This window comes from Cucumis melo, chromosome 7, assembly GCF_025177605.1.
Source record: "Cucumis melo cultivar AY chromosome 7, USDA_Cmelo_AY_1.0, whole genome shotgun sequence".
NCBI lineage: Eukaryota > Viridiplantae > Streptophyta > Magnoliopsida > Cucurbitales > Cucurbitaceae > Cucumis > Cucumis melo.
In genome coordinates, this window is record NC_066863.1 from 7,049,826 (window position 1) to 7,069,248 (window position 19,423).

General features: G+C 37.6%; 2 protein-coding genes across 6 annotated transcripts; both read right to left on the reverse strand.

The window, feature by feature from the left end:
* Window positions 1-321: 321 nt before the first annotated feature.
* LOC103487636 (alkylated DNA repair protein ALKBH8 homolog) lies at window positions 322-7,631 on the reverse strand. Its single transcript, XM_008446038.3, has 6 exons — window positions 7,117-7,631; window positions 6,921-7,007; window positions 6,668-6,793; window positions 6,230-6,517; window positions 5,468-5,533; window positions 322-666 (listed from the first exon to the last, which is right to left on the reverse strand). Exons 1-6 carry the CDS (start codon window positions 7,519-7,521, stop codon window positions 610-612), a joined length of 1,029 nt encoding a protein of 342 aa, XP_008444260.2. The 5' UTR covers window positions 7,522-7,631; the 3' UTR covers window positions 322-609.
* A 1,652-nt stretch (window positions 7,632-9,283) lies between these two features.
* Window positions 9,284-17,548, reverse strand: LOC103487635 (rop guanine nucleotide exchange factor 14). 5 transcript variants are annotated; one of them, XM_008446037.3, is made up of 8 exons: window positions 17,284-17,548; window positions 16,360-16,544; window positions 12,294-12,683; window positions 12,029-12,183; window positions 11,867-11,941; window positions 11,511-11,780; window positions 10,729-11,076; window positions 9,284-9,906 (listed from the first exon to the last, which is right to left on the reverse strand). In XM_008446037.3, the coding sequence occupies exons 2-8, from the start codon at window positions 16,433-16,435 to the stop codon at window positions 9,556-9,558; spliced, it is 1,665 nt and encodes a 554-aa protein (XP_008444259.2). In that variant the 5' UTR covers window positions 16,436-16,544; window positions 17,284-17,548; the 3' UTR covers window positions 9,284-9,555. The 5 variants fall into 5 exon arrangements, with proteins under 5 accessions (XP_008444259.2, XP_050943570.1, XP_008444258.2 ...); XM_051087613.1 differs by having other exon boundaries at window positions 16,360-16,462; window positions 17,284-17,502; XM_008446036.3 differs by having other exon boundaries at window positions 12,029-12,192; window positions 16,360-16,462; window positions 17,284-17,502.
* Between the last annotated feature and the right edge of the window lie 1,875 nt (window positions 17,549-19,423).

Sequence of the window (19,423 nt, forward strand, 5' to 3'; positions counted from 1 at the left end):
GGTTAGTAAGGAAATAATAATTGGAAAAAAATTCGTTTTTGCACTCGATAAATGTAAAATGGTAAATCCGAACATCATCTAATAGATAAAGTACTTGTTGACATCCTAAATGACCATGGTTTGATGTCCCACGACCTTTCATTGTAACTAGAAAAAATGTGAACTAGAGATGAAATCTTCAAGTTAAAAATGAGTGTTTTATCTAATAGTTTGAAACTAATTAAAAAATCAAATGGTTACCAAACAATCATTCGTGAAAAATAACATTATCAAACAGACAAACAAAACAATTTTAAATTGAATAAAAAAGAGAAGAGATCCTGAATTTTAACCTCTATAACGTTTCCTCATCCCCAGTTTTATTTCCTGTAATTAATGGAGTTCAATAAAATGCTGTTGTTGCATCCATAATTAGAGCATAAGGGGGTAAAATATTTAAACAATAAATGTGAGAAGTATAGAAAAATCCCCCTATAATATAAACTGTAAGTACAACCAAGTAAAAACATGTAAAAAAATCTACTTTAAAGCACCATATGTAAAAAGATGGATGAATGAGGAGAAAAAGAAAACTCAGCCTGTTCTTCAATAAGAATTGAGCCCTTTCATTTATCTCTGAGAATCGCAATAATGGGGAAATTTGCATTGGCAAGGATCAGTTCTCACCTACAAGAAGACAATTTTTTCCTTAATTCAACCATGGGAAGGCATGTGAGATGATAAGATGAGATAAAACATCAATTTTTAGACCATAGAGAACGGTAGAATATTGCAAAGCATCCCGAGAAAATCGAAGCAAAAGAATAACTGGTTACTAGATATGTTTTTACCATCATATCTTCAAGTCGTAAGGCATTGGCTTGAGATTTTCAACTTTGTAGCATGGCTTAGTCATTCCATTCACATACATTTCAACCAGTTTCCACATATTTAGTTCCATTATTATCACAGAGTTTTCAACATTATAAAGCGGGATGACCAAACAGGCATTAGTAAAGGAAAAACCGTGCTTCATGTAAAAGGTTTCTCGATTTGAATAACCTTAATATGAATTATGCTGAGAAGAAAAAAGTTTCAAATTCTGTTTATGCACTCTTTGTGGCTGCGATTGATTTGCGGTTTCGTGGCCTACATTCTATCAGAGCTTTAAGGTTAATCGTGAGGCATAAGCTAAGCACCTGACATATTTAGCTCCAAAATCCCCCATGAGCCAAGTGTCACAATCGTAACTTCTCGACACGATTGTGCGGCACTTGCTTAGCTCGATCAACAAATCATCCATTCGAAATTCGAAATTCGAAATCCGCGGACAAACTCGCGGTATGATGTAGCCTCCCTTCACGTTCTTGAGGAAATGTTTTTATAAAACGGGAGAGAGAAAGTAAATAGTTGAAAACATCATAAAGAAAGCATTGAAGACGGTCAATTGCAAAGAAAATAGCTTAACTTGCAAAGAGTGCGACAAGGCTTGGGCGGGGGTCGGACTAGTCATGTACCCCCTACAGTACATATTGAGATTTTTGGCCTTGGCATGCTTGCATATGAAAAAACCGAAATGTCACACTGTGGCTCGGCGACACGAAAACGAAAGAATTAACCTAGACTACTTTCAAGACATAAAGATAAAGTGATTTTGGGGTATTCGGGCTATACGACCTTAGGTAAATAATACCTTGGACAAATATGCCCTTGACATTCTCCCCCACTTAAACGGTTGACGTCCTCGTCAACTGGTGAAGCTGGAGCTCTTCGGTCTTCTGAGTCCACTCTTCAAGGTCTTCACCATGTTCTCCGCTTGTTACCTCCACGAGGGGCTTCTTCCGCTGCACCAGGGATTTATGTATCTCCCTCGTGAGCCTTCTACCAGTCCTTACTCTGTCAGCAAGGACTTCCTTGACTTCTCTGTCTTCCTCCAGGTCCAGGTTGACAGATAACTGTACGGCGTTGTTGCACCGTCAATTGGAAGCTTGGTCATCCACTCGAACTCAAGGGGCTTCACTTTTGATCTACCCTCTCCTCCATCGGCCTTGAAGCTTCTTCTAGGCACACTCGAGCGATGTCAGCCATCTGTTCACATTTCTCTCCAACTCGGTGGACTTGAGGGCGGGCCCCTACATAAGGGCCATCAGCGAGGGGCGGCAATACAGAATGCCTCCTACCTTTAATCTCAAACGGACTTCTCTTGATCAGCGAGTCTGTCTGAGCACTATGACCGAACTGGGTTACCTTCAGCAACTGAACCCAATTCTTTCGTCTGCCATCAACACAATGATGCAGATATTCTCTGAGCACACACTTGAATTGCTCGGCTTCAACTTTGGGAGTCTTGGTCGTATCGACGACCCCAAGACTTGGCCCCTCGATCATGGCTTGCTTCAAACCATTGAAGGCGGCCTGACACACAAGGTTCTCACTCCAATGAGTGTCTTCTTCTCTCAACAATCCACCTTGGTGGCACTCCCCCACATGATCCGGGACGTTTATCTGGCTCTGCACAGAGTAACACTCTCCTCCCTTGGCATCGGTAAGACTCGATGGCACCACAGGGAACTCGTATGTTTCATGCCTAGTGACACAATTTTTCTCGAGTCCCCTATCCTTCGTTGTTCTTACTCGACAGTACCTCGGTCGGATGTCTGACTTCGGGAGATACTTCACCCCACGTGGACGGTCCACCCGCCTCGTGAGCATGGGGAGTGGATATTTGCGCCGAACTGTGAGCTTGCTCTGGATACGACGGTCAATACGCTGTTGTGGGCTTCTGTCTTTCTTCTTCAAGGGAAGGACATGGACTCCATACGAAGCTTGTACAGGTCTACGAAATCCTGTGTTCAACAGCATCTTTGATGCTTTCCGAAGTCCAGCTAACTCCGGTGACATCGTGCAATAAACATTCTTCGCAGGCGCTTTTGCCTCTGACGGCGGCTCTATCCCATGGTCGGCCTCCTTCGCTTCGACGAGGACTTGGGCCAACTATTTGGCATCACACCATGGTACTTCTTCGAGACATACAGAGTGTCTTCGGGGACTGTCTCCCTCAGCTTTTCTGATGCCCCAAGCGGGATCTCCACAAATGGTGGTTCCCCTTGGGCGCGATTCTCATCTAATCGCATGGCCGATATCATTTTAAACCCGTTGGGCTGACGAATCTTTGCTTGCACTATCGTGGGAAAGGATCCAGTAATCACTAGACATCTGGCTGAGGGTATTGGTATGACTTGATGTTCAAGGAGGAACTCCATTCCTAGCACTACTTCGAAGTCATCCATCTTTACAACCACAAAGTCTACGCAGCCCTTCCATCCTCCCAACTTTATCGTCGTTTGTTTCACTAACCCGACGACGGGTAGGGCAATGGAATTCACGGCCTTCATTCTTCCTGAGTCCTTCTCCCAACGGAGTCTTAGACGTCTGGCCTCCGCCTCTGTTATGAAGTTATGGGTTGCACCGGAATCAATCATAGTGCTTTTCGTCTGCTTTTGATTGATCCAGGTGTTAACATATAATAAACCCCCTTTCATGGGTACGTTTCTCTCCCCTGACTTTTTTTGGAGAGACGACAGATATTTTATGGCCCCTATTCGAGTCCTTTCGCCTCCATCTATCAGGCCCGCTTCATCCTCAGCTTAATTTGGCTTATCATCTGAATCCGTGATTAATGAGGCCTGAAACGCATGAAAGTCGACTTTATTCGGGCATTCTCTTGCCATATGTGGCCTACCACAAATGAAATAACTGAGGCGGCGCTTGAGTGGGCTTTGATTATTCGGCCTTTGCCATGTGTTCCCTGTGTGTTGACTGGTGAGATCTGCGGTCTTTACCAGAACATTCGTCTCCCCCTACAGTTTTGGGAGAACTCAGACGACTATTATTGTTCCTTCCAGGTGAGGAACTTTGGTGACGTCTCTCATCTTGAGAGTCTCTTGTCAGATCGAACAACCGTTCGGCTGCTGCATACGCTGAAGTGAGGTCTTGGACCCTTTGTTCATACAGCTTGGCCCTTGCCCACGGTTTCAGCCCTTCAACAAAACAGAAAACTTTGTCTTTCTCTGACATATCGCGGATGTCTAGCATCAACCCTGCGAACTGTTTCACGTACTCTCAAATCTCGCCAGTGTCTTAGATCGCGCTATTTTCGCCGAGCAAGGATTTCCACATTCTCGGGGAAGAATTGCGAGCGGAGCTCTCTCTTCAGGGCGTCCCAAGTGTCTACTGTGCAACGTCCTTCTTGTATGTCCACGTATCGGGACCTCCACCGCAACTTCGCATCTTCAGACAGATGCATCGTTGCCAATGTCACTTTGGCTTCCTCGCCTTGAAGTACTGTTCAAGGTCGAAAATATAGTTCTCTAGGGCCTTTGCATCCCTTGCCCCACAGAAGAACTTTGGTTCCGGGATCTTTACTCTGCTAACCGAAATTGCTCCTCCAGCTGGAGCTTGGTTTGCCATTGCTCGCATCGTGAGATTCAGCCTTGCGTTCACGTCTGCGATTTCATTCCCAACGACATCAAGGGTGACTCTAAAATCCTCCGACATGCCGTTTATCATCTCTAATAGTGTCTTCTGAGAGCTATCTAGCTCGCTGACACGTTCTTCCATGTGGGCAGCAAAGCCTGATGAACTGTCCCCACGCTCGTAGTTAACAGTTCTTCTGACGTTTGTGTTTTCTTCTAGGGTGTTAACCCTTGCCAACAACTCTTGTATCGGCAACCCTTCGACACGGCCAACTACCGCATCGATCATATCAATTTTCGCGGAAATTTCATCGAGACGAGACTCCAAGTAGCGAATGGAGTCGGGAACTTCGACTAGGTAGAGCATCTGCTCTTCTAGCTCTACTAGTCAGTCTTTCTGGGCCTTGCCCGATGGATTTGACGACGACATGTTTCGGTCTTATCGTCAATTAGCCAATTTGGCTCTGATACCACTTGTCACAATCGTAACTTCTCGACACGATTGTGCGGCACTTGTTTAGCTCGATCAACAAGTCAGCCATTCGAAATTCGGAATCCGCGGACAAACTCACGGTATAATGTAGCCTCCCTCCACGTTTTTGAGGAAATGTTTTTATAAAACGGGAGAGAGAAAGTAAATAGTTGAAAACATCATAAAGAAAGCATTGAAGACTGTCAATTGCAAAGAAAATAGCTTAACTTGCAAAGAGTGCGACAAGGCTTGGGCGGGGGTCGGACTAGTCATGTACCCCCTATAGTACATATTGAGATTTTTGGCCTTGGCACGCTTGCATATGAAAAAGCAGAAATGTCACACTGTGGCTCGGCGACACGAAAACGAAAGAATTAACCTAGACTACTTTCAAGACATAAAGATAAAGTGATTTGGGGGTATTCGGGCATACGGCCTTAGGTAAATAATACCTTGGACAAATATGTCCTTGACACCAAGCACCTCTTGAGAACTAAAATCTACAGCTCGAGGAAAGAACATATGCATTATCTCTACTCACCTTGCGAAATGTAAAAGAAACTCTCCTAGGAGCCCTTCTGATAGAACTGTCCTTTACCATGTCAATCTGATACAGAACATTTACCCAATTTCAACATCATAAATGAGAACAAAATGAGTAAAATTTATTCATCAAGTATATGGTTGAACATATAAGTGCAGTTTCTCTCGTTCAAAAGCTAAACAATAATGTTAATCAACAAACAACAACTAATTATCTTCTTAACCACTATAGATGCTTGGCTGGCACCTTTCTGAACACCTAAAAAAAATGTTTATACCCATGATATCTAGTCCAATTTACAGACTTTGTGATATGATTATCATAAGTAGATGACTATTGAAATATTACAGACATCCAAATGTATAGCTCATCCTTACCCATAGGTCCAACCATTTGAAAATAGACTATTAAACCAATTCGTATCTGTTAACATGTGATAGGGCTAGGCCAATTTATCTATAAACCGGTAGCAATGACAAAGAAGTTTGAAAGCTTCCAACCTCTCCTAATTTTCAAAGAGAATGCCACAAAAGTTCTCTATAAAGATACCCTCCTCTCACAATGCTAATCTAACTGAACTCCATACTAATGAGCTCCACACACCCCTTACAATTTCTCACACCATCGTTTCTTTCCTTACTCGCTTACGAGCAAACACTCTTAGGACTTGGGACTATCAAAATATATAATAGATAACTCTACAATTTCGTAAATCAACCCAACTAAAGCAACAATTCGTTCATGGATGGTTTGCTATACCTTGTGGTGAGGAATGTAATGATGCCAAGCATAGCGTGCCTCACCAGACAGTAGGAGCATAGACCGGGGCGGGAGGTAAATGGCTTTCCTCAGATAATTTGAGTCGTTTACAGAATTCTCCATTTTCAAATCTATACTTAAAGGGAATTTGTGCCAAGCGCCTTCAGGATATCTCCTAAACTCCATAATGCATGGCCCTGCTAAGGAAAGGCTGAAAATTAATCCTTCAAATGCAGAATGGGTGTCTATATGAGGGGACAAACCCACCCCAGGTGGGTATTCATTAACCTGTAATGTTGTATTGATTTCAGTCTCATACTAAAGGTCACAACAACTCAAGATAGCAAAAGCTACGATCTCAATTTTCAAAGATTTTACAAGAAACTAACATAGTACAAGGAACTAAGTTTAGAGATTCATCAAAAACAGAGAGCCTACCGTCAATTGGTCAAGAGATGCATCTGCAACATCCTCGGTGTTTGGAAACAAGGAGATCCTATCAACTACATGGGAAACAAATGGTGGAAGTTCCCCTAACTGATGTTTAGTATTAACATTCCTCGTCTAGAAAGAAAAAAAACAGACACAGACAAAACCAACTGATTTACATTACTCGCAAATCCTAAAAATGCACAATCATTCAGTACAACAGCAAGTAGGCAAAAGGAAAAGACAAAGTTTTGCTACTTACCTGATAACAAAACTCATACCCATAATGCTGAACTCTACGTTTCGCCAGATTATTCCAAGGTCGAGCATCAACTTCCCTAAGCAAATCCTTCAAAACCACAAAAATTCAATAACAATTGAACAAAGGGAGTGAAGGAAAAAACACAAAACAAAACTGAATCCTTCTCTAGTCCTCATAATCCGATTAAAACGCTCACCTCCTCTTCTTTAGCATTGACGAAATCGTGCAATAAGAAAAGTCCGGGAATGTCCAGCTCTGAAGCCGACACAGAAACTGAAACAGAATCATTAGGTTGCGAAATCGACGGTCTGATGATCGAATAACGTATGTGCAAAGTCCGGCCTCCAAGGAGAGGGCAAGGGCGGCCGTGAAGCGTCTCAAGAGCGGCTTGGGCGCTGGATTCTTCGGAGAAACATACGATGACACGAGCGCCCGTATCGTCGGCGGCGTGAACACCTTTCACATGGCCAAAATGGGCAAAAACCGCGGCGATTGTGGGGTGGCTGATTCCGACGGCCGGTCCACAGTTTGCAACGTAGAGAATAGGGCTAGAAGAAGATCCATTATGTTGGTTTGGACGGGTGAATCTTGGCAACTCCATTTGCAAGGGGATGGAAGGATTTGGAGAAGGAACTAAATAAATATGGAAAACTTGGCGGGTGATTTTGATGCTTAGCTTTTCTTTTTCTTTCTTTATTTTTCTTTTTCTTGTAATAACTTACTCGAACATCCACTCATTTACCAAACAATTAGTCCAATATGACTCACACCATTTCTCCCGTAAATTAGGGGTGTTCAAAAAATCCGTAAATCAATCCATCCGAATTATCCAAACTCAACCATTGTGTTGAATTTTATGTTTGTTAAAAAGTTAAAGAAAAAAAGTTTAGCGGGCTAACCAGAGGTCGGATATTGACCCGACCAACTCAATTATGTGTTATATATATATATAAACCCTATAAAACCTTTCTATGGATAAATATCGTAGACTTGGAATTTGAATATTTGTATATATAAGTCAGTTCGCATCTTGAACAATTTGTTTAACTTGCATATTGAAAAACAATATGAAATTTTGTTTAAGTTATGGGAAAAAAAAACCTTGAACAATTTGTTTAACTTGCATATTGAAAAACAATATGAAATTTTGTTTAAGTTATGGAAGAAAAAAACCTGCCAACCCAAATCGGATTTTTTGGTTTGGGTTGGGTTGATCCTTCATATTGAACCACTAGGGTTCTCTTTTTTTTTTTTTTTTTTCTCCAACCCAGATGTCCATAATTTTTCTCCAACCCGACTTATGCATCCATAAGGTAAACTCATATGTGCAATAATCCATATGAATTGAACCTTTGACTTCTTAACCACTTACTGAGATAATTATAAAAGTCGCAAGTAATGCATAGGCAGAAATTGCAATTATATCTTCAAATGTTTAAGGTTGTTTTCTAATATATCTTGGTGAGCTAAGTTATTTACAAATACAACAAAACTTTACTTTTTATCGGTGATAGAGTTTGGTAAATCTAAATAGATTAATAGATGTAGAAGACCCATATAGGCTAATGTGATAAATGTCTATCAGGGTGTGTTTATCTAAGTCTATCATATCTATCACCAATAAAAGATAGAATTTCATTATATTATAAATATTTTCTACATTTATGTCATTTGAAACAAAATCTAAATTTTTAAGTGTAAAAACTATGCTAGCAAATTTATATAGATGTTAGAATTGGATTCTCAAACTTATATAACTTTAGATATCGTAAGAATTGTATAAATTTGAATATTCACTCTTTATTATTTTGGAGTACAATTTCGACAACTATTACACTAACTACCTTGTCAATTGTAATTATTGTTTTTTTTTCCAAACAAAAGATCATCTAACCCCATTATTTATTATGATTAAATATAGACATGGATATCTAGATTTTCAATTTTGTATAAACTACTATTAAACATCTATTATTTGATGAACTTTCAATTTTGTGTTTATAGAACTCTATTGAACATCCATTATTCGACGAACTTTCAATTTTGTGTTTATTGAACTCTACATGAAGCCAAGCTTACACTCTTATTCGTTCATGTCCAAGTTGACCCCATAGCCTCTTGTGTAGCAAGCAAATCTCCTCTACATCGACTTCATCTCATTATCTTATTCAACAACTTGGCGTAAAGATACACACTTGTTTATCATGTTTTGTTGAAATAAGGAGAAGTCATATCGTGAATCTCTACAAACAAAACCAAACTGGCAAACAAATATCTCATCCATAAAAGTTGTCAAGTAGGTTCACCTCAACATTTTAACCATTTGGTCAACAATTCATTAAATAAATTAACGATTAAATGGATTGCGAGAATCATAATTCAAACTTGTTATAAAACGTTAGGAAAATTCAAACCTAAGGGACCAAAATGTATTTTACTATATAGAATAGAGATTAGATAGGGAACGTATAAATATGCTGGGCTTTTTAAACTATACTGTCAATATACAATGAGTTCAAAATATGCATTTTCTGATTCCCAGAGGAATACAAAATTTTGATTTCAATAGAACTGCATAACGTGATGGCTTCATGTACACAACAACAAAATGCAATTGCCAATGTGCTTCAAATGGCTATGGTGAGTTGTTTCCAGAGGAAACACTCCTACAAACCTCTCTGCCAATGCACCATGCTCGGTTTCGACTTGGAGTTGTAGTCGGAGAGTTTTCTCTAACTTTGCTGGATGAGAATGTCGTATCGGGACTGTTCAAGTGGCTGATAAGTGGCTGCCACGCATGGAGAACGGATATTTGATCACTGTGATTGTTCAACAGACTCATTGCTGGGAAACAACATGTTGGTGCAGGTGAATTTGGATTGCACATGGCATCCTCTTGTAGTACATCTCTAATTCTAGACAGTATGCTGTAAGCTAAGTTTCCGAGCACCCGCGAATATGCTTCCATGATCAAATGTGCGACATCCTACAAAAATTCAAGCAGGAACTTGTATGATTTCTGCACTAGCATTGTTTTTCAAAGATTGGCAAGTCAATGTACATGAAAACAGTCTATGAAAAGTGCACATGCACCGTTTGTTCCAGAAAGAAAAATGGTTGTACTAAGAGAGTTCAGTCTACATATTTATGTTTTCCTATGAGCATCGTGTTTTCAGGTCATTACGACTTACTGTCGTAGTTGAGATACCATCTCGACAAAGATCTCAATGTATGATATCATACTGCAATGTCATTATCTACTGATCTATTAAGTAAAAAACATTAAAAGTACTATTTGTTCCGGAAAGGGGAATGGTTCTAATGGGAGCGTTTGGCTTCCTAAATTGGGTTAGGTTGGATTGGGTAAAAAAAGACTTCCTCACCGTTTGGTTCAACAATAATTGAAGAGATTTATTATTTCGTTATTCGCATTAACTCACATTTCTCATCTCGATATTTACATCAACTCCCTCAATTACTTCCCTCTTATAATAATTACCAACTCAACTTTGTGCGTCAAATGCCATGAGAGAGTTCAATCCACATTTTTATGTTTTCCTTTGAGGCTTGAGTAGAGTGTAATGTTTTCAGGTTATTATGACTTACTATTGTACTCTGAGGTACCATTTTGACAAAGATCTCAATGTATGATAACACATTGCAATGTCATAGACTCACAGTCATAATCTACTGATTTAATAAGTAAAATGACATGAGAGAGAGAACCAAGTTTTCATTTAGACAGGAAGCAAAGGAGACGTAATGGATGCCCAACTCGACTAGTGATGAATGTGAAAAGAACATGTACCTTCCCATATTGAATTTTTGAAACATCCAGAAACGTTTGGGGATGATTTGGATATTTTGATTTCAGTAGCTGTAGAAGAACCTCGGCTCGATCAGTTAGTAATTTCAACTTATCAATCCCAGCTGTTGGGTCCTTGACAAAAGGCCAAGAAGTTCGAACAGGAGATTTATTGCCACTTTGTTCGGTGTATTTCTCTTTCAAGGAGAATATGGCAGCTTCAAGACGGTTTATGGCCTCAAGAACTTCATGGTCGGATTTTAGATTAAGCTGATTCAGCATGTTCTCAGCTGGACCAGATTCTGATGTCAAAATCTTGTAGAGTTCTTCACTCAAAGTTGCTTTTCCAGACTGCACAATTCATGGTAGCCAAAACAGTTAACAAGACAAATTTAGATTTACCAAGTTCTACACTAATCATACTACCCAATGAGAGCTTGGTTTCCGATTTAGGAATAAAATATCACAAAAAGTGTCATTTTAAAAAAAATACTACACGTATAGGGAGTGTAAATTTGAAATTTCAACCTACAAGGAAACCAATGTCTCAACCGTTACGTTAAATTTGGCCAAAAAGTCCTCAATTTAAAAATATATCGTAGGAGAAGACAAAACATGTACATCTAATCTCATTTGAAAGCCCATAATCAAAATTGTTAAAATTCATCTACTTTGTTATTATAGTAACTTTGATCAGTTTTGTCATGGTCACAAAAGGTTGTCTATAGTATGCATGATTCTTAGCAGATCGAACTGTATGGTATAAGTGAATAGAGAATGCTCACAGCTCGGACTGCCTCCCTTATTACAGTTGGTACGGGCATTTCATGCAAAATACTTTCATTGATCGATTTGGTAGCTTTGAATACTTGATGTACAACCCTGCCATGGTTGAGCAATTTCTTCCTCTCACTCTCAGATAGCCCAGTTGATGGTACTTTTGGTAATGGAAGCCACCACCTCGTGCTTTGGCCCATACTCTTGCATTTTCCTTCAGCCCTGCTACCAACTTCGGCATACCAAAACTCGGTCTTCACCATCGAATCCAATGTTCCCTGTAATGAAAGAAAATAACATATAATTCAGGTAGATGAACCATAATATAAGCACCAGAAAGACAAGAGGTAATCAGATCACCTACAAGTAACATGGAGTCTAACTTCTGGAGAGCGGGAAGATTCATGTGGACGTCTCCACGAACCTTTGGAGTCATTATCTACAGAAAATTTGAGCATAAAATCAAGTTAGTATGAGATTCAAAAACATGTTTTGCAGTTCTGGTAGCAACTAAATCACTACTAACCTCCATCACTCTACCGCTCGTACCATTTTGCTTTGTAGGAACCAATTCAACCATGTAGTGGGTAGGAGAGAGCAACCAGTCCATTTCCTTTCTCCATTTACTCTTTCTCTCGTCAGGAAGAGGTTCCAATTTCCATAATTCTCCAAATACAGAGGCTGCAAAACCTTAATAATTATTTTGAGGTCGAGATTGGGAATGAATGACAAGTGCATGAGATATTTATACAGTCCATTACGATGAATAAGAAATGCAATGTATTGTCTACCTGCTAGGTTGGTGATGGCATTAGACAGTGACAAGGCAGAGCTCAGCCCTTTCTGCCCTCCTGTGACATCTTCGCCAAGCAATAGTTTTGAGAACTTCTCTTTCATTGCATCCATGTCTGAAACCTGAACGGAGGAATCATGTTTTTCTTTCTTATAAAAGTGCTGAGGGCTTTCAGGTAGTTCCCACTCATCCAAATCCTGCTCGTCCCTATTCATTGCCAACCATTTTGAGGAGAAAGATCCACAGGCATCCTTGCTAGAAGAAGAGCTTGAATCATGATCCTCCAATGAATCAGTTGTGCATTCATCTGCTCTGCTCGATCTGCTATCATTTTCGTAGGTTTGATTGTTTAAAACGCAACTCTCAAGACCATTAAAAGTAATAATCCCTGAATCCCATGGAAAAAAATTATTTGTCAATAAATAACTTTAGGTTATCTTGCATTAAATTTAAGCAAACAAAAAAGAGGGCAATCAAGAGAAGAGTTGAAGCTTTTACGTTTTCTTGAGTTAATTATGAAAAAGAAGAAAAAATAGAAAATGAACTCTTTTTTGTTTGAATACAATAAGTACGGGTCGAATCCTGTTAATTACTAAGATATGTGTGAAATACAGTGATTTTAACTGCCTGGGCTCAGAATTATTGATGTGGAGACATAAAACTCTGAAGACTTTCTAGTGTACTGTATCGTTGGTCTTCCTCAGGAATATAAATAGAACTAAAAAAATTAATTTGGCTTTCAAAACCCACCGATTAAGGATCATTACATCTGTTGTTGAAAGTTTTATTTTGTGATCATCATATGAATCTAGATTTCAAAATTTACAGATTGCTTTCCCTGTAAGACACCTCTTCCCGTTAGCTTTGACGAACTTTCCGAACCTTTGCAGAATATTTTCCATTTTTACCCGTCGTACAGTTTCACTGATTTCTTCCTCAGCTACTTAGTGGCAAAAATGGAAGGAACGAACAGATAATTCTTATCAAGGGATTAAAAATTTGATCTTCAATTTTTTTGACTCCTTGCGGCTAAACAGTGTGCACGAGGGAAATCAAACATGAGGGTTTATTGGCCTGAGTTAGCGGTAATTAGGGATTAATTAATGGGCTTGACTAGTTTCTAATGTGGATCTTGTTACCACTTCTAAAACGGAGGAGAAACGACAAAAGAATTCCCCTGGTCTAAAAAAGTTGAACGACGTGTGTGAAAAGGCAAAATAATTATTAGTTCGACTTAGACGTTCGACCCGACTGCCACGGCTAGAAAGAAGAGATTTACGCATACTGGATCTTGCGAAGCTGTTCCAAAATACAATTCACTCTTCGTTGACTATGAACTCAAGCAGATCCAAATGCAAGGGCCGCTCTTGCAAGAATTGCTTGGACTTACAAATTACAGACTATAGAAAGAAAAAAAATAACACCTACAAAACTTTTAACATTTTTATTGATTTTCTGAGCAATGGGGTTCACTTTTATCAGAAAATATACCGCCCAAACGAAAGCAGAAACTTCGGTGATTATTGTTATTTGGACCGTAGTCAGATACTATCATACTACTTCCAAGAAAGAATAATACACCCAGAAGTGCTACAAAGCCAACTGGCTGAAGACACACCGCAGAGATTGTCCGTCTTTTCTGGCAATTTGGATATTTGACCTAAGGTGTGTGTTTGGATGATTTTTGCCTAAAAATAAAAACCAGAACCAAAATATAGAGAGGGGGGTATGAAAGCAACAGCAATTAGTGGGCTGAGTTTGTCCTTTTCGTATGGCGTGTTGGAAGCTCAAAAATCCCTAAAAAATTTTAAACCAATTTCCCCCCGACGGCGACGCACAAGTCATACTACCCGACTTTTCTCAACTGTGTCATGTCCCCCACTAACAATTTCTTTGTCTGCCTAGGCTATATTTACTAAAATATTTTTGAAAATGTTCCACCCACTTCACCAATTTCCTAGTAAGCCAATGAAATTTCCAAAAATTTAGTCCCAAACATCGTTTAACAAATGATATATTAGATGTCAATTTTTTTAAATTGACAAATAATGTAATAAATTCTATTCAATTTAAAATCTGACAGCGTTCAAGATTTGAGCCATCCGTGGAAAACTGCTAATATGGGAAGCCAAGGAAATCTAAAGTCACGGACTTCTCACCCGGACACATCACCCATGTGCTAAGCACCAACAAAGTCACATGGACCAAGGCCTGTTATTTTATAATAGAACCTGGGAGGGGATCACTTAGAGTCTAAAGCAGAACCAAAATATTTTAAATTTTTTACACCATTTATACGTGTTCCATGCTCAAAAATCAAAACACTTATGTTGCAAAGAAATAACATTCTTTTTAGAAGAAAAAAAAACTAATAAAAAATAAAATTCAAAGCTAAATTCACTCGACTTGTCATATCTTGATTATATACGCACGAATTATTAAATTGGAACTAGAATCACATGATTGTTTGAATAAGGACTAAAAAAATAAAACATATAAACAAGGATATGGTTATGGATAATCCCAAGCAGATAATCCAAGCATAGCTAAGCGCATGAGGCATTGATTAACATCTAAGAGGTCAATGTTTCAACCCCTAATCCAAATTGTTGAACAGAAAAAAAAACGATAGACTCAAGCATGAGACCATGATAATACACGGCATTTCTCATTCTTCCTCAAAATAGGCCATGAGATTTTACCAGATGAATTAATAAATTTTCTTCCTTTTGTATTAGTATAGTTCCTATGAATTTATGTCGTTTTTTTATCATATGAAGGCGTGACTTTCTGAGGATGAACCTTCGACATTTTGATTGAGGATAGGGTGTCTTTTTCGGTTCTAAAGACTAAAAAGTAAGTAAAAGTTTCCTTTAAAAAGGGTTCAGAATAGATTATCAGTTCTTTTTCATCGTGTACTAAAAGCTAAAATGCCCATGCCCCGGGTGTTTGCCCGATCAAATCTCTCACATGTTCTAAGCATATCCGAAATTTCCGAAATAATAAACCAGCCGCTCTTAATCTAAAATCAACCGAACAAAGCCTAAAACCTGTCCATGTATATCAGTGACCAACACCTCAAAAAAACCGTATCCGTGCTTTCTTGCTTTTATATATATACAAACTTTTTCATCTTTTTTTCAAATACAATGCTTTCTTTCCTATATTATTCACTATCAAATTTGGAAATGTATTTAGGATGAAATTTATATACCTGCATCACTAACCCCCCACCCCCAACGGAATCCGAAACATTAAAAATTAAGAAACCAATCCAAACAGAATTAAATGGATTCCATATCTCCTCGATCTATCAAAAAGTGGAAAGTTCAATCTCCTCATCAACTCCCACCCGATCGTTGAACTAAAATAAAATCAAGAGAGGAAAAAGAACCATATTCTATACACAGCACCATAAACCCAACCCATTTATGGGCTTTGATGGACTCCAGTATAATAAATACTACCTTCAGAATCATAAATGAAGGCACCAGAATTTGCATGGGACTAACCAATGGGTCAATAAGAGACAGGGGAACACTCGGTAGTAATATCTTCCTACTGCACCCAAACCCTTTCACATGATCTGACCCTACGGACCCATCGTTTCTCTCGAGCCCCCTTAATTTCTTTACCAAACCCTAACAAACGCGTTCTTTACTCTCAACCTGGCCCACCATCATCGGCCCCTTTCTTTTCAAATTCGTCTTATATAGCCTTTCTTAGCAATAAAGAAATTCGAAGGAGAGAAAAATTCTTCATAGCATGTGGTCGTGGTGAGTGTATTTCAAACTAATATAGCAGTCAAACTTGTATGAATAAAAAAATGTCCTAGTGGCATGTGGAGTTATTCCTAAATTTTCAAATTCAAATCCGTTGTAGTTACTTTTTGAATTAACAGTGATATTTATATCAATCAAGGACGAAGTTAGTTTAGAAATTTTTGAACAAAAACTAAAATCTAGCTGAAGCCAAAATTAGTAGTATTAAAATGGAATTTGATGATGGTTTTAAAAGCCAAATGGTCCTGATACGTAAAACAGTAAAGGGAAGCTAAGGCTTACTCTCTTGCTCGTCCATGTCCATGCTGATCCCTCGGTCCCTTGTGCAGCAAGCCAACCTTCTCCTCATCGACATCATCTTGTTATCTTTTATGACAGCTTGGGTCTATGGAGGAAATATGATTGACCAAAATTACAATAGACTTGCAGCAGAAAATGTGACAAACAGGCGGATGAACACAAGCCCACTACATGATCATTAGTCAACAATTAGTCCTTTCAGGAAGAGAAATTTTGATGAAATAATGGAACGAGGTTAATGATTTGAAGGAGTGGAATATGTCTATATACTAAGGATAAGGAAGAAATTTTAATCCAATCAAACTTGTTATGAACATCCATCAATGTTTCAGCTGTATAATCATGATGGCCGTTTGATTTTCGTTTAAAATAATAAGATCAGAAAAAAGAAAAAGTCAACAGGACCAAAAAGTAAAAGAAAGGTAAAGGAAAAAAGGGAATGAAAAGGATTATATGAATTTTTTGGGTCCAGAGAAACTGGTAGAAAATGGACTTTACCATCATGATTCAACAAAAAGAAAAGAAAAACAATTGAAAAACCACTTCTCAAAAGTTGCTTAAAAGGAAACTTAAGGAGGAGAACCGGAAAAAGCAAGCACACGAGAGATTGGGCGCCGAGAAAGGTCACGAACTTCAATACATTCACAGAGCCACAAAACAAGATGTCTAGAACTCGAACATCATTTCCTCACCAATCTCTCTCCGATTTCTGTAGCTTTAAGACAAACTATACAGAAGAAATACAATCCACAAACAACGCAGTGTAGAAAACAAAACAATCCTAGTGAATCGTGAAGTCTTATAGAATAGTAGATAGATACGAGAAACTAGAGAGAAAAGTCTCGAACCAAGCAGCCTTAGGATCTAGCGCAAATAAGGCAAAATGCAAAAGTAAAGCCAAACAACCTGAGTCCGGAAAGCGGATTTCGCAGCGGCGTTTCACGGCGGAGCTGGAAAAGCATCTCTAAGCAAACTCAACCGTAAAAGCTACTTCACCGGAAGCTCCACTGAACCCTAAGGAAAGAAATGCACTGCCATTACAGAGCTTCGGGAGAGTGAAAATGGCGGATGGATTTTAGAGAGAGTGTGGAAGAAGAAGAAGAAGAAGAAGAAGAAGAGTGATTGTATTTAGAGAGAGAAAGGAATTGTACGAAGTGGAATACGGGTTCAGGCGCGTTAGATCACGCGCCGTTAGTTCATCAGGCCCGTTCGTTTTAAGTAGGGCTTCGCGTATGGAATTCACGCGCTTTCTCACGTGGCAATTGGAAGTCCAGTTGGATTTAAAGTGGGTCCATTGAAAACTAATGGGCGGGGCCCAAACCCGATTATTGGATCCGTTTTGGCGGTTTCTTATTCCCCTTTCTCTTTCAAAACATTTTTTTGGTTTTATTTTCCTTTCGTAATGATTAATTCAAATCAGTAATAAAAACAATAGTGATTAATAATTAATTCCGCGACCAAAACTTTAATTATATTATTAATATCGTTAATCTCGATGCCCATTTTTACCCTTTGTCATTCTCCTACACTTCTAACTCCTTTCTCAAATATTTTGAAGATACGAATCATGTAATCCACCTCATGTTTGCTAAATTGTTTATAAGCGATGACTTAAGATATATATACATGGGTGAAATTTTCAAAGAAAATGGAATTAGTAGAGAATTTTGAAATTTTGCTTATTTTCTTTCTTTTTTTATTTTTAATATTATATTTCTTGTTTTCATATTACAGTTTTACCTCGTGTATTTGTTCTTTAAGTTTTAAAAAGATACATTTTTAGTTATCGATTTTTTAAATAGGTTAAAAGACACTTATAGTCTTTTTTTTTTCTTTTTTTGATTTTTTTAAAAATAATTATTAGAAAAATTAGAAAAAAAAATAGTTTTAGAGTGGATATCATTTTCATAGATCATTCTTCTAATTTAAAATGTCAAGTAATTATTTAAAATAAGAGTATAAAGTTACCTAAGAATCCTTTTAAACATATTTTTAAAAGTTCGTGATTAAAGATGTACATTTTGAAAATTGAAAGATCAAAAAGAGTCTATCTTATGAATGTGAGGACCAATAATGTATATTTTTAAAACTCAAAGACAAAACCTACATATTCCTAAAGACTTTGAAGCTAAAAGGGTCATTTTCTCTTATATCTTTTACCTGCAAAATCAATTTATGACACAAAAATCTGAGAGGTGTAAAACTTTAACTAATAACTACGTTAATTTAACTCTTAACTTTTGTATGAATCAATTAATATATATATTTTCATATCAATTTTATTTTAAAACGGTTAACGTATCATTTTGAGTAAAAAATGATAAACAATCGAATAAAAAAGAACCACTTATTTGTTTTTCTTTGTCAATCTTATTTATCTGAATCAACTATGCATTAATTTTTTTTAGAGATTATTTTTGGAGAGATAATTTTATTGTATATAATTTTTAATTGATATTAATGTAATTTAGTGAAAGAAAATGACTTGTTACCAACAAATAATACAAAATTAGTTGGCTTGTGATGGTTTATGATTTGTATTTATTGTACATTGAAGAAAGTTGAATTCAATTTCATTTTGAGGAGTTGGAAGTTTGATTATTCATTCTCATCGAACAGTATATAACAATTAATTATTGTTGAGTTTATATCATTTAGATAAAAATGGGGATGTTATAAAAAAACAATGAAAACTTCTATTATTACATAAACATTTGTTAGAAAAAAGGTCTCTAAGAATAAAATATACATAAACAAAATGGTTACTAATTCAACATTAAGAAAATAAGTAATTAGCTAACCAACCCAAATAAGTATTTTTAATTATTATTATTGTTTATATGTGAGGGACAAAACTAAATAAAAGGGAATCTCAAATTATGAGATAAGTAGATTAAAGCCCCTACTCTCTAATACCTATAGATTCATATATTTTATGATTTTATATTTTTAAGATATTCATTTTAGTTTCTATAACTTTAAATTTTTAGTTTATTTTATGATTTTTATAATTTCAAAAGATAAATTACTATAAAAATAACAAATT

Coding starts and splice junctions, on each gene's coding strand:
- LOC103487636 (XM_008446038.3), bottom strand. CDS start 7,521: ATGGAGTTGCCAAGATTCACCCGTCCAAACCAACATAATGGATCTTCT. Junction 7,008..7,116: donor TCAATGCTAAAGAAGAGGAG/GTGAGCGTTTTA, acceptor GTGGTTTTGAAG/GATTTGCTTAGGGAAGTTGA. Junction 6,794..6,920: donor GGTATGAGTTTTGTTATCAG/GTAAGTAGCAAA, acceptor TTTTCTTTCTAG/ACGAGGAATGTTAATACTAA.
- LOC103487635 (XM_008446036.3), bottom strand. CDS start 16,435: ATGATGTCGATGAGGAGAAGGTTGGCTTGCTGCACAAGGGACCGAGGG. Junction 11,781..11,866: donor AGTTAGACTCCATGTTACTT/GTAGGTGATCTG, acceptor CTTTCATTACAG/GGAACATTGGATTCGATGGT. Junction 9,907..10,728: donor CAAAAATTCAATATGGGAAG/GTACATGTTCTT, acceptor GAATTTTTGTAG/GATGTCGCACATTTGATCAT.